This window comes from Chiloscyllium punctatum, chromosome 45 (genome assembly GCF_047496795.1).
Source record: "Chiloscyllium punctatum isolate Juve2018m chromosome 45, sChiPun1.3, whole genome shotgun sequence".
In the NCBI taxonomy this organism is placed as follows: Eukaryota; Metazoa; Chordata; class Chondrichthyes; order Orectolobiformes; family Hemiscylliidae; genus Chiloscyllium; species Chiloscyllium punctatum.
This window is the reverse complement of record NC_092783.1, coordinates 65,285,268-65,299,316: the sequence shown is the minus strand read 5'-3', so window position 1 is coordinate 65,299,316 and position 14,049 is coordinate 65,285,268. Positions and strand designations below refer to the sequence as shown.

Genomic DNA, 14,049 nt, shown 5'->3' with positions numbered 1-14,049 from the left:
GGTTTATAAAATCATGAGGGGCATGGATAGGATAAATAGACAAAGTCTTTTCCTTGGAGTGGTGGAGTCCAGAACTAAAGGGTGAGAGTGAGGTGAGAGGTTTAGGGTGAGAGGGGAAAGATATAAAAGAGACCTAAGGGGCAACCTTTTCCACACAGAGGGTGGTACTTGTATGGAATGAGCTGCCAGAGGAAGTGGTGGCAATTGCAACATTTAAAAGGCATTTGGATGGGTACATGAATAGGAAGGGTTTGGAGGGATATAGGCCAGGTGCTGGCAGGTGGGACTAGATTGGGTTGGGATATCTGGTCAGCATGGACGAGTTGGACCGAAGGGTCTGTTTCCATGCTGTACATTTCTATGACTCTATAAATGTTGCAGGGAGAAGGCAGGAGGATGGGGTTGAGAAACATATCTGCCATTTCTAATGATAGAGTAGAGTTGATGGACCGAATGGCCTAATTTTGCTTGCATATCTTACGGACATCCAATCTGCATCCATCATGCCACATTCTGAAAGAATTTTGAAAGTTTCAATGAGGTCACATCAAGGCTCTGTACAATTGCAGCAAGACATAGAGTCATAGAGATATACAGCACGGAAACAGACCCTTCGGTCCAACTCATTCATGCCGACCAGATATGCCATCCCATCAGGCAGCAGATAGAATTTAAATTCTACTAACAAATCAAAAGTTGGTCTCAGTGATAGTACAATGTAACTATGATTAATTGTTGCAAAAACTCATCAGGCTCACTGAAGTACTTTAAGGGAAGAAATCTGTGATTGTTATTGAGTCTGACATACTTGTCACTCCACACCTACAACAATCTGGCTCTCTGAAAACCATTAATTTCAAGGGCTCTTAGGGATGGGCAACAAATGTCAGCCATGTCTGTGAACCCCACATCCCCCGAAAGGATCAAGACAGTCCTGGCCCAAAACATTATTGAAAAAGAGAAATACCAGTAAATATAAAAAGTGCAAATGTTCAGAGAAATGACACAGGAACATAGAAAAGGATAAGTCAATAGTTGTTATAGAGAGTTAGCATAGACTTAATGGACTGAATAGCCTACATCAAAACTGTAATGTTCTTTGATTCTATTTACAAAATGTTTGAAAGGATCAGAATCTTGCAACTTAAAAAGAAGGATGAATAAATTTGGGGGTTGATTTACCCTGTTGGGAATTGGGGTGTTGGGGTTTCAGGGTCTAAAAGAAGAGAGGTAAAACTTTGATGGCTGGGGAAGGCTCCTTTAGGGCCTTCGATGGAGGTGAGGGAGGAGGTGTGGGTGCAGGTTTTGCAATTCCTGTGGTGGCAGGGGAAAGTGCCAGGACGGGAGGGTGGGCTGTTGGGGGGCGTGGACCTGACCAGGTAGTCACGGAGGGAGCGGTCTTTGCGGAAGGCGGAAAGGGGTGGGGAGGGAAATATATCCCTGGTGGTGGGGTCCGTTTGGAGGTGGCGGAAATGTTGTCGGATGATTTGGTTTATGCGAAGGTTGGTAGGGTGGAAGGTGAGCACCAGGGGCGTTCTGTCCTTGTTACGGTTGGAGGGGTGGGGTCTGAGGGCGGAGGTGCGGGATGTGGACGAAATGCATTGGAGGGCATCTTTAACCACGTGGGAAGGGAAATTGCGGTCTCTAAAGGAGGCCATCTGGTGTGTTCTGTGATGGAACTGGTCCTCCTGGGAGCAGATACGGCGGAGGCGGAGGAATTGGGAATACGGGATGGCATTTTTGCAAGAGGTAGGGTGGGAAGAGGTGTAATCCAGATAGCTGTGGGAGTCAGTGGGTTTGTAAAAAATGTTGGTGTCAAGTCAGTCATCATTAATGGAGATGGAGAAGTCCAGGAAAGGGAGGGAGGTGTCAGAGATGGTCCAGGTAAATTTAAGGTCAGGGTGGAATGTATTGGTGAAGTTGATGAATTGCTCAACCTCCTCGCGGGAGCACGCGGTGGCGCCAATGCAGTCATCAATGTAGCGGAGGAAGGGGTGGAGTGTGGTGCCGGTGTAACTACGGAAGATGGACTGTTTTATGTAGCCAACAAAGAGACAGGCATAACTGGGGCCCATATGGGTGGCCATGGCTACCCCTTTGGTCTGGAGGAAGTGGGAGGATTCAAAGGAGAAATTGTTAAGGTTGAGGACCAGTTCGGCCAAACGAGAGTGTCGGTGGAAGGGTACTGTTGGGGACATCGGGAGAGGAAGAAATGGAGGGCTTGGAGGGCCTGGTCATGGCGGATGGAGGTGTAGAGGGATTGGATATCCTTGGTGAAGGTGAGGCGTTGGGGGCCGGGGAAATGGAAGTCTTGGAGGAGATGGAGGGCATGGATGGTGTCTCGATTGTATGTGGGGAGTTCCTGGACTGGGGGGATAGGACAGTGTTGAGGCAGGTAGAGATGAGTTCAGTGGGGCAGGAGCATGTGAGACAATGAGTCGCCAGGGTGGTCAGGCTTGTGGATCCATGGTGAAGATGAGGTGTCAGGTTAGTGAGTGACTCAGATTGGAACTTGCAGGAATGGTATTCCCATGTAGCTACTGCTTTCACCTTCAAGATGTTGAGGTTGCAGATTTGGAAAGTGCTGTTGAAGGAGCTTTGAATTTCTGTAGTGCACCTTGTAACATAGAAACGTAAAAAAGAGGAGCAGGAGAAGGCAATTGGGCCCTTTGAACCTGCTCTACCATCATTAAGATCAAGGCTGATCATCCAACTCAGCATCTTGTTCCCACTTTTCCCTCATATCCTTTGATCACTTTAGCTGCAAGTACTATACTCAACTCTTTCTTGAAATCATACAACGTTTTGGCCCTGACTGCTTTCTGGAGTGGCAAGTTCCACAGGCTCACCATTCGCTGAGTGAAGAAGTTTCTCCTCATCTCGGTCCTAAATGGTTTATCCTGTATCCTTCGACTGCGGCCCCTCGTGCTGGCTTCTCCAGCCATTAGGGACATCCTTCTGACGTCAACCCTATTTAGTCTTGTTTGAATTTTATAGTTTCTGTGAGATCCTCCCTCCTTCTTCTGAATCCAGCATACATAGCCTTAACTGGTTTGACCTCTCTTCATATGTCAGTACCGTTATCCCAGGTATCAGTCTGGTAAACCTTCACTGCACTCCCTTTATAGCAAGAACATTCTTCCTCAGATAAGGAGACCAAAATTACATACAACATTCCAGCTGTGGTCTCAGCAATGCCCCGTAAAATTGCAGCAAATCCTCTTGCTATGCTGACAACATACCATTTGCATTCTTCAATGCATGCTGCACCTGCATGCTTATACTCAGTGACTGGTGTATGAGGACACCAGGTCTTGCTGCATATTCCCCTCTCTACATTTATTGCCATTTAGATAATAATCTGTCTTCATGTTTTTGTCATAAACGCAGATACCCTCACATTTATACACAATATACTTCATCTGCTGTGCATTTACACACTCACTCAGCTTGTCGAAATCACTTTGAAACAACTCTGCATCCTCGTCACAGCTCACCCTCCCACCCAACTTTGTGTCATCCGCAAATTTGAACAGATTACATTTAGTTCCCTCATCTAAATCATTAATACATATTATAAATAGTTGGTGCATTAGCATTGATCACTACCATACCCCACTACTCACTGCCTGTCATTCAGAAAAAGACTCATTTATTCCTACACTGTTTTTTCTATCCATTTCAATACACTACCTCCAATCTCCTGTGCTTTCATTTTACATGCTAATCTCTTATGTGGGACCTTACCAGAAGTAATCTGAAAGTCCAAATAAACCATGTCCACTGGCTCTTGCACATCAACTCTACTAGTAGATTTGTCAAGCGTGATTTCCGTTTTGTAAATCTAGGTGGACGTTGTATAATCCTGGCACTGTTTTCCAAGTGCTATTTCCTGCTGCTATTACACATTGGTGATGGAAGGAGTTTATGCTTGTCTATGTTGTACCAATCAAGGGGATTGCTTAGTCCCAGATGATATCAAGTTTTTGAGTGTTGTTGGAGCTATACTCACCCGGCAAGTGTGGAGACTAATCCTTGATAGAGGATTCATTTGTTGTAAAACCATCCCCTCCTTCATTGTAAGACCACCCCTGCTCTGAAGATAGATAGCTGGAGATATCCTCGAGATTAGTGAATAGTATTTAACCTTGGTTAATTACAGGGATATGACAGCCACAAGTTTAGCTGTGTAACCACGTAAGACAAGTTCCACACAATCATCATCATTGAAACTAACATGAAGTAGGACTCCACAGATCTGATTGCGGAAAGCTTTGTAGTACATCTTCACCAAGGTCTGTGGTATTGAATAACAAGAGACACATTCACAGCAGAGGGCAAGATAGAACTCTGGTATTGATCCAGAACTTAACTCTGGAGCCAAATGAACATTGAGACACATGACGGGGAAGTTTGTCATAATGCATTTTGGAAGGAAGAACAAAAATTGGGATTATAAATTAACAGAGATAATTGTAAAGGGGTGCAGGATCAGAGAAGTTTAAGGACATATGTACTTAAAGCTTTTAAGTTGGCAAAACAAGTTAAGAAAGTTGTTAAAAATGCAACCATTGATCTTACTAATAAAGGCCAGTGCAAAAGCAAGGAAATTTTGCTAAAAATGTATAAAACTTTTATTAGGCCTCAGCTAATGTTTTGTATCCGATTCTGGACACCTCACTACAATACATGGGGCTAAGGAAATTTATCAGAATGGTACTACCAACGAAAAGGCTCAGCGAATATTCAGGGGAAGGTGTGACTGTTCTCCTTATAGAAGAGAAACTTAAGCGAATGTTTTTATGCAACTGTCACAAATGTTGAAGAGTTTCATGATATCTGAAGAAGAACCCAGCAGGCAAGGATATATTTATAGCAACTTACATCAGCGCTGTCTGAAAGGAGGTTGAAAACATTCCAAAAGATAAATACTGGAAAATGAACTATGTGCTGATCGACAGGGAAAACGAAAGGGAATGGGACTGGTGTTGGATATAATTTCAGAAGGTCAGCAGCACAAACACTATGGGCTGAATGGCTTACCTTATCCTGTGAAGGCGCTAATGGGCGGACCTAATGGTCTGAAGGATGTGGGCAATAGCCAATGGGAGGGCAGGATGCTGTGGGTCGGTTCCAATGGGAACGGGAGAAAGGGGCGGGCCAAGAGGCGCGGACGTTACAATTCGAACGGAATTCCTGGTGTGAACTCACTCCTGATTCCAATTTCCATCGCCCATCAGCCGCGTTTTCTCTGCAGTTTCCGCTGCGAAAACCTTCGTTAAAAGTTTGCCAGGCGTTTACCAAGCAATACACTGTCTGGGCCCAATCACAGTAAAGTGCTGCTGAAAAGAACGTACACTTCTCCAGGCTTTATTTAGGTGGCGCCGAGGCTGAGTTTAGCTTCAATAAATTCATTAGATTAATTAATAAATTCAGAGATATCTGGCCGTCCATTCAACTTTAGAAAAGTGTTTATGAGAGATTGCCGAGGGCGCTGTCGGAGCTTCACTGAGTGACATAGACCTGGCCAGTGACAGTGCGAGGCCCTGTGATCCTGGCCAATCACAGCGCGGAGTCTAGTGATCCCAGCCACTCACAGCGCGGGGCCCAAAGGTTCTGGCCAATTAGCGTGTGCACTGGGGGCGGGATCTGGTACAAAATGGCGGCGATGGCTCGAGAAGGTTTTCGGTGTCGTTGAAAATCTGCAAGAAAAAAATCGGGAAAAATAATTGATTTAAAACTGTCAAAAAAGGAACTTAGTCGGTCAATTGGTGAATTGTCTGAGGTAAACTGCCGATTAAAGGCGTCGATTGTTTCGATTCCCTCCGTGAGGGGGTAAGGAAATGAAGGAGCGTCAGTGAAGGTACGGCAGTGAGGAGATAGTGTAATTCGCCCGGTTTTATATCAAACTATAATTTTCAGAGAAGGCTGACCTCTGTCTTTCCTTACAACCTGGATTACTAATTGCTGTAGTGAAGGAATATGAAGGAGAAAGACGTGTCGCCTAAGACTGGCGGAAAACGCGGTGAGGAAAGGCGAGGCGGCCATCACCAACAACCGAGGAAAATGGGGAATAACCACAACAGCATCAACAGGAACAACAAAAACCATGGCAATGCCAAGAGGACTCGCAACATTAGCGGCAAAAGGACCAACAACAGAGACTATGATGTTTACCCTCCCAACCGGACTACTAATAATTTGAGTCTTTCTTCTGCTTCTTCAAGGACAAGTAGGGCTGAGAGGCAGCCTGCTGAATACAAAACCCTGAAGATCAGCAATTTGGGTTCCCAGTTGAGTGACGGAGCCATCGAGGATGGCCTTTTCCACGAGTTTAAGAAGTTTGGGGATGTCAGTGTGAAGATTTCCAGGGATGGGGATGAAAGAGTGGCTCTGGTGAATTTCAGACATTCTGAGGATGCTAAGGCTGCCAGACATGCCAAGGGCAGATTGGTGCTGCATGATCGCCCTCTGAAAATTGAAACAGTTTATCCTCCTCCAAAAGGAAGAAGTTACTCCCCTGAAATGGATGGATATTCTGCACCAAGTGTTCAAGGCAACCGTCACAGGCAAAGGTCTCTGTCCCCTACTGGACTTGGTTACAGAGAGCATAGAACTCAGCAGCGCAGTTCTTTGGGGCGTCAATTACCACCACCACCACCTCCCCCTCCTCCACCTCAGAGGGATTTGGAAAGAGAGCGGGATTATGCCTTTTACGAAGGTCGGGCACGTGCTGCTTACACGCTCGATAGAACCACGTTCAGGGAGGATGAAATCTTGCCAGAAGATGATAAAAGAGCTAACAGGACGTTGTTTATTGGTAACTTGGACCCTTCAGTGTCACAAAATGATCTTCTGTTAGCGTTTGAAAGGTTTGGCGTTATCTTGGAGGTGGATATCAAACGGCCACCCCGTGGGCAAGGAAATTCTTATGGCTTCCTGAAATTTGAAAACTTGGACATGGCCCATCGAGCGAAGATAGCAATGTCAGGAAAAGTGATTGGACGAAATCCCATCAAAATTGGATATGGGAAAGCAACCCCTACCACCCGATTGTGGGTTGGAGGATTGGGTGCCTGGGTTCCTGTAGCTGGCCTTGCAAGGGAATTTGATCGATTTGGAACCATAAGATCAATTGACTACAGAAAGGGGGACAATTGGGCTTACATTCAATATGAAAGCTTGGATGCTGCACAAGCTGCATGTACTCAGATGCGTGGCTTTCCCTTGGGTGGACCAGATCGACGTCTAAGAGTTGACTTTGCAGATACAGAACATCGTTATCCTCAACAATATCTACAAGCCTTGCCTTTACCTCCTTTTGATTTGATTGGAGATGGCCTTCTTCCTCGTGGTGCAGAGTGTTTAAGGGGTAGGGAAAGAAATTCTCCTCCAATGCATTACAGAGAAAGGGAGCTTTTCCCAGGCAATGATTGGCATGTCCTTTCTGTCCGTGAAAGAAACAGAAATAGCCACGAACAGTTCGATCATCTTGATCGTGAAGTCAGGGACAGCTGGTCTCTTGAACGTGGGCGTGACCATATTTTGCAAAATTGGGACCAAAGAAGAAAAAGAAGAGGCCCTCCAGATACACGCCCAACTGATTGTTCTCCAAGCAATGACCGTTCCAGAAAACGACGATGCATTTCCCCTGATCGCAGCCCAGGTAATAGCAGTCGTGATGGTGGGCGCCACAGTGATTCAGACCGTGATGTTAAGAATGAGCGGTATTCACCCAGTAGAGATCGTTGTAATAGCACAGAAAAAATTCCATGTGGTAAACATGAGATCAAAACTGTCAATGTGAATGAAAAGGATAAAGACCGTAAACATAGAACTACAGAAGGTGCAAGTCCCACAAGGAGCAAGACAAAATCTGATTCCAGCAATGCCAAAGCATCTGATGGTTTCCGGGAATATGAACATAAATTAAACGTAGCCTGGCATGGAATGCTAGTTCTGAAGAATAGTTCTTTCTCCACAAACATGCACTTCCTTGAGGGTGATCTCGGTGTTGCAGCCAACTTACTAATGGATGTCTCAACTGGTGGAAAAGTCACTCAGTTAAAAATCACTCAGCGCTTACGACTAGATCAGCCTAAATTGGATGAGGTAACAAGACGCATCAAGGCATCAGGCACAAATGGTTATTGTGTCCTATTGGCTGTACCAGCATTGAGCAGCATGGAAAATGCAGAAGGAATGTCTGCTTCTATAGAGCAAGCCACTTCACCACAGAGACCACTGAGGAACTTGGTGTCCTATCTAAAACAAAAGCAGGCAGCTGGTGTCATTAGCCTGCCTGTTGGAGGAAGCAAAGAGAAAGACCACACTGGTGTGCTTCATGCTTTCCCTCCTTGTGATTTTTCTCAACAGTATCTGCAAACCTCTGCTCGAACCCTGGCCAAATCTGAAGAAGACTGTCTAGTTATAATAATTGTACGTGGTACGGCTTAGAATTGAAATTGTACTGTTTGCTGTGCTACCGCTGAGTATTGTGATGTGTACGGGATACAAAGAGGGCAAAGATCACCAAACTGTCAGATACTTTAATCACATTGTGTTCCGGAGCCCTATTTTTCTATGTGGACACACATATATATACACACACACACACACCCAATAGAACTATGCTGGCAGCCTTGCCTCTAGTAAAAATAGATCTTCTACGAATTGATAGTGAAGTAATATTGTTGTCTTTTGAAATATCCTACCCTCTCAACACGTGCCATGCCTAACACCAAATTCAGTAACGATTAATATTAAATTGGCTGTGTGTTTGTAATAAGTCTGGCCCACCTAATTTTTTAAAATAAATTCCCTTGCTCTTTCTTTATCCTTGTCTCCACTTCCTCAGTTTAAAAAGTCTTGTATCCATGTAGTGGTTACTTTTTAAAGAGAAAAGTATTCCGTGCAACATTTCAATACACAAGCACTTTCACTTGAGCTTAAACCGTGAATTGTACAGAGCTTGAGTGCTTCCTGCATTGTTTAAGGTAATGGCTACCTGTCGGTGCTAGAGGCCAGTAATTGATTATTTGTTCAAGCAGGATTCATTATTGAAAACTAAAGGTCTTACTCTGTTAATGTTGTTATTGAAGGGCAAAACAACTTGAATTCAGTTGTTTTCTAGTTATTGTAGATATAACTGATACAGGAGAACAAAGGCCTTGAAAACTGTTTTATATAATATGCTATAAGAGTTGTAGGCAATTTTGTTTTGCACTTAATATCTTTTGGACACCAGTAATTCCTCAAACTAACTCACAAGTTGGAACGAAGTAAAGTAATTTTTGTCTTTCGTGTCTGATTGTTCAGAAAGCATTTTTAATTACTTGGAGTTCAGTCCAAAATCTATAAAGTTGATGTTTAACATCTTCAAATAGATTGGCTGAAGCTTTTCAAACCAGTTATCTTGGGCAGCAAAGTCAATTTCTATGCCATATAAAATAGCAACAAATGGATTATATATGTCAAGAATTCTGTGTTGAAATATGTTGTAAAATATTTTTTAAAGGTGCCTATGTACTTGTTCTTTAGAGGGCTAACTTTTCAGTGGTGGGAAGAAATTAAAAAAGATGTGGAAAAATATTCTTGATAGTTATCCAGATCCCCTGCTCAGTCCTGGAAAATGCAGAGCATGGGTCAAGCTTGTCTGTTTGGACCTTTAGTCATTTGGCCTATTAAAGCAATCCAGAAAGCATCAGCACTTTCGGGAAGCAGGGTGGATAGAAAATTATCAAAAATAAAAACAGTCCTATGCTGTTTGCAATATTTACAGAAGGTGGGCAGCCATGATGCAAATGTTTTACAAAATTGTTTCCAGCCAAGCAGGAACCCCTTTAAGTACTTATGAAGTAATCTGGCCAGGGTTTCATCGGGACAGTACCTTTTTAATTGGTTGGAATCTTTTGCAGAGTGGAGAGAAAAACAAACTGGAGTTAGCCCCATGCCGAGTCTGTAAACACTGTCTACCATTTGGGCAGAGTTGCAAGTAAAATTTGCACAAATAATTCAGATTTCCTGTTTTTGATACTACACTGTCGAAATGTACACTTTGACATTATTGTTTCTCTCTAATGTAACAAATAGCTCTAAATGTGTGGTCCTATTTAATATTAGTGCAAGATGGAAACTACTAGATTTGTAGTGGTCTTGTACTAATGCAAGCTATATTTTGAACAAGTACACAGGCATAGTAATTATGGTACAAAGAGTAGTTCTTTTAAATGAGAAAATGAAAGTGCACACTGACTGTGTCTGTAGTACAAACATATAATCTGAACAAAATCAGAAAAGCCTAAACATGAAGCTAGTCAATTTGTCTGTGAAGAAAAGTACTCACAGGTACTGGCCTGCTATGTTTCAGCTTTTTCTGTTTGTGCTGTTCTGTTGAATGAAAGTACTTCTCCCACCTCCAGCTCCTCTGAATTGTATCTGGGACATTAGGTCACTGATCAGTGCCAGCAAGCAAATGTTATGTAATTTTAAAAAAAAGACTTAAATTGTGGCTTATAGTTTTGTTTGAGAAGTTTGCAGTGTTCAAGGTCACAGGATACTTGCTGTTTTGGAGTATTTTTTTTAAAGAGATAAAACTGATCTGCTTGGCATGATTTTAAAACAAAAGTATACAGTTATCCCCAGTGATATGTGAATGCCTGTTGTAAGGCATCCTTTGATGACTTAACTCTTGAATTGAAACACCAGTTAGGGTATGACAACTGACCTTTGTGCTTCTGCTCGAGGACGTAGAACAGTAAAATGTAGTGATCGCTTTGAATATTTAAAGTAAACTCTTGTGGACGTTACTCATGTGTTCAAGTTGTTGATGATGAGTAGCTGGAATCCATTCTATGAAATTATTCAAATAGCAGTGTGGATATCCAAGATGATTGACTAATCTGTGAGACCTGTGTAAATTGCCCCTTGTGATGGATGGGAATGGTAGTCACTTTCTTGAGTGGAGGGATGGGGGCTGAAAGGGAAGGGTGAGTTTGGGTTCTGGGGGAGGTGGAAGGTGTCACTGGCACCTATTAAACTGTATAAGGTGAAAATTCAGATGAGGTGAGAAAAATAGGGGCAGGATGTTTAAAAGTAAAACCTAACTATACTTTCTAGTTTATTTTTAATATAAATGCACATGAATGTGCTTGTGGAGACCTGAAGGGATTTCTGCCTCATGCAATGCAGCATAGTTGTAATTAGGATGAACTGATCCATCAAGTCATTTTACTTGCATTCCACTACAACTAGTCTTTGGTAACTGTGAAAACAGCAGAGTAAATGACTTTAAACAAATATAGATATTAACATAGCAGGTACATGTTTTGATATGAGTGGTGATGTTACAGGTTTTTTTTCTAAAATTGGGTGTATGGATTTGCACAAGGCTGTACATGTGCATACTGATACCAAATTGAGTACTTGCACTTTCTGTATGGGGAATTTCGAGCCAAATAAGAGAGCTGCATAAAGCTAAGGTGATACAGCTGAATTGTATTGGCCCAGTTAAATTGACATGGCAATCTTTTAAACCGTTTAAGGGATAAAAATCTGTTTCAAGCAAGTCCGTGTGCACTGTTGTTGTGAACAATTTTTACGTTGTGAAATTCAAACTGAAACTGTGCAGTGTTTTTGGTTTAATCACAGTCGTGCTTTGGGGAGCTAGGAGGGAGTGCAAAACGTGTAGAGCATCAATAAAAAGTGCATGTCTAAACAGTTGGCATGTTGTCCCAAGGATCAGGTGTATAAAAGCTGCAGTTATACTGTTTAGATTGTCTCCAATATTCTGTAAGAAATGATAACCTAAATGTTTTTGGACAGATAAGAGTGTAGGTGCAAAGGAGGTTTTGAATATTGGCTTTGTCATCACATGCTAAAGCAGCAGTCTTACTCTAACCATAAAGCTTCCATTTTCAGTATAAGGATTCTAATTTTCTTTAGGAGTTCAAGGTGGTCTCATAGGAGCACTTAGACAGTTGACAGCTGTGGAAAAAGAAATAATTATCCAGATGTAGGTTTCGGGAGTCTTCCTATGCCCTTCGCCTAGTGTAATTCGAACTGTGCTCCTCTCCTCACCAGTCCATGCCTCTGAAAGCTAGCAGGCAGTTCATCTCTAGGAATTGGCTGCAGTCACCAGTTGAATGGAAGCTCAAAAATGGTCATTTGTAACCAGTGTTGTTTTTTGTTTTATATTTTCTTTACCTTTCTTCTGCTGAGATTTGGAACACTAGGCTATCCTATACGTTACAGCATGCACCTAGTTATTGATGACACTAGGATGCTGGGGAGGTGGTTTTGAAGCACAGACCTTTGACCTATCAAAGGCATTCTTCCCCATTTTATTTGTCTAGTCTTTGTTGCTGCCCTCCTGGGTTGGAGTTCTTTTCAATTATACTTGCATTATTTTTGAATGACTTGTAGATCTCCATGTGCTCACTTGTTAATAGGGCAGGTCCTGGGCACCGTTGTTAATGTAAAATACTTTTAATGCTTTCAATGTCCTATGTTCTCCAGTGTTCTCCTTTCCATCCCTGGCAACCAAGGCACATAATTATTTTGAATTGGGTAACCCATCCTAAGAGAAGAAATGGTCTTAATTTTATTCAAATTGTAAATGATCCAGTGTTAGAAATCCACTGTAAATGAGGATTAAGAGCTGCAAAGGATCTTAATCATCATGCAAGCATTTAGTCTTGCATTGGCTAGCCTTGCTTAAGGACAATTTAACATAGTTTTCTTCAAGGTAAAAGTCCTATCAGCTTTTACGGTGTCTGACAGCTCTGCATCAAAAATTTGTTTTAGAAATCTAGGGCCTTGGTGCCTTAGTAAGAAACAGTTGTTCGGTAGCATGCCAACTGAATTTCCTTAGTTTTATTTTGTTTTGAGGCTATGTGTAAAAATTACTGTATTCTTGTTAGTTATATAGAAGAAACTGGTGTTGCATGTATTTTTTGTGTCTAATTTGATATTTCTTTCCTGCAAAAAACCAAGTGACAGAATATTTGAATGACACAGCTGTGGAGGAGACTTCCTGCTGGAATTTAGAACAAGCCGAAGACAATGTTTGTTTGAAGTAGAATGGCCTTTTGCAGGGGGAAAAGATTTCTGTTATTTTGTTTTTAAAGAGCTGGAATGACAGCTTGAAAAAATATATATAAAAAGTTCCTGTATCTTCTAATGTGAAACCAGGTCCTGTGTTTTGAGGGGAAAGATGATCTGCCGCTGTGTGCTGTTCATAGCTGATTTCTGGGGGAGAAAGGAAAAGCTATTCGGGCTCAACCATCTGAATACGGGCTTTCACAGACACACGTGCGTTGAGCTGATTATGTTGTCAACCAAAATCAATAAAATGTGTTTTCTTTTGAGGAAAAAAAAACTGCGTTGGAGTAAGTTTGAATGAAGCAAAAACATGACCCACTTATGTACACTTGAGGCTTTTTGTTTCGGAAGGCCCGTTATTTGAGGAGGAAACGTCAGCGTCACCGTTATGTTAACAGTGGCCTGCAAGAAACGAAATTGGGGGGACATACCCCACTCTGAAATGTTGAGAATTGACCGCTGGCTGATCATCTTGATGCTGTTCTAATTGAAGATCCAGAATTGCTTGAAAGAGTTTATATAAAAAAATTTGATTTATTTTTGACCAGAGAAATCTGAAGTGTGTGAAGAATGTGAATCCTTGAAAATAAGTCTCGATCTTGCTACCCATGACCAAACCAAAAAATCAAGGCATTCTGTGCTTTCCCAAAGTTTATATATATTTAAAAAATCAGCTTTTCTGGAGCGTTGCCTAGAATTATAAGGCAGTGCCCCATGTCCTGGAGCTTGTAAAGTGTGCCATTTGAGTGCTTAATTTCGAGAGGAAGAAAAGGTACTATACACCTGATATTTCGTCAGGGCTAGCAGTTGGTTTAAATATACTTTACTATGTTACTGGTGCCTTATTTGATGGATCCGTTTTGGCTTGTAACAGTTTCACACCCCATGGATGTGCATGTCCTTAGGTACCCAAACTCACTTATGTCTGTATTGCCTGTCAACTCATCA

General features: G+C 42.3%; 1 protein-coding gene across 1 annotated transcript; it reads left to right on the top strand.

Moving 5' to 3' along the window:
* The first annotated feature begins 5,635 nt into the window (after positions 1–5,635).
* Positions 5,636–13,378, top strand: rbm15 (RNA binding motif protein 15). The gene has a single exon (XM_072563960.1). The coding sequence runs from the start codon at positions 5,983–5,985 to the stop codon at positions 8,455–8,457; it is 2,475 nt and encodes an 824-aa protein (XP_072420061.1). The 5' UTR covers positions 5,636–5,982; the 3' UTR covers positions 8,458–13,378.
* Positions 13,379–14,049: the final 671 nt, after the last annotated feature.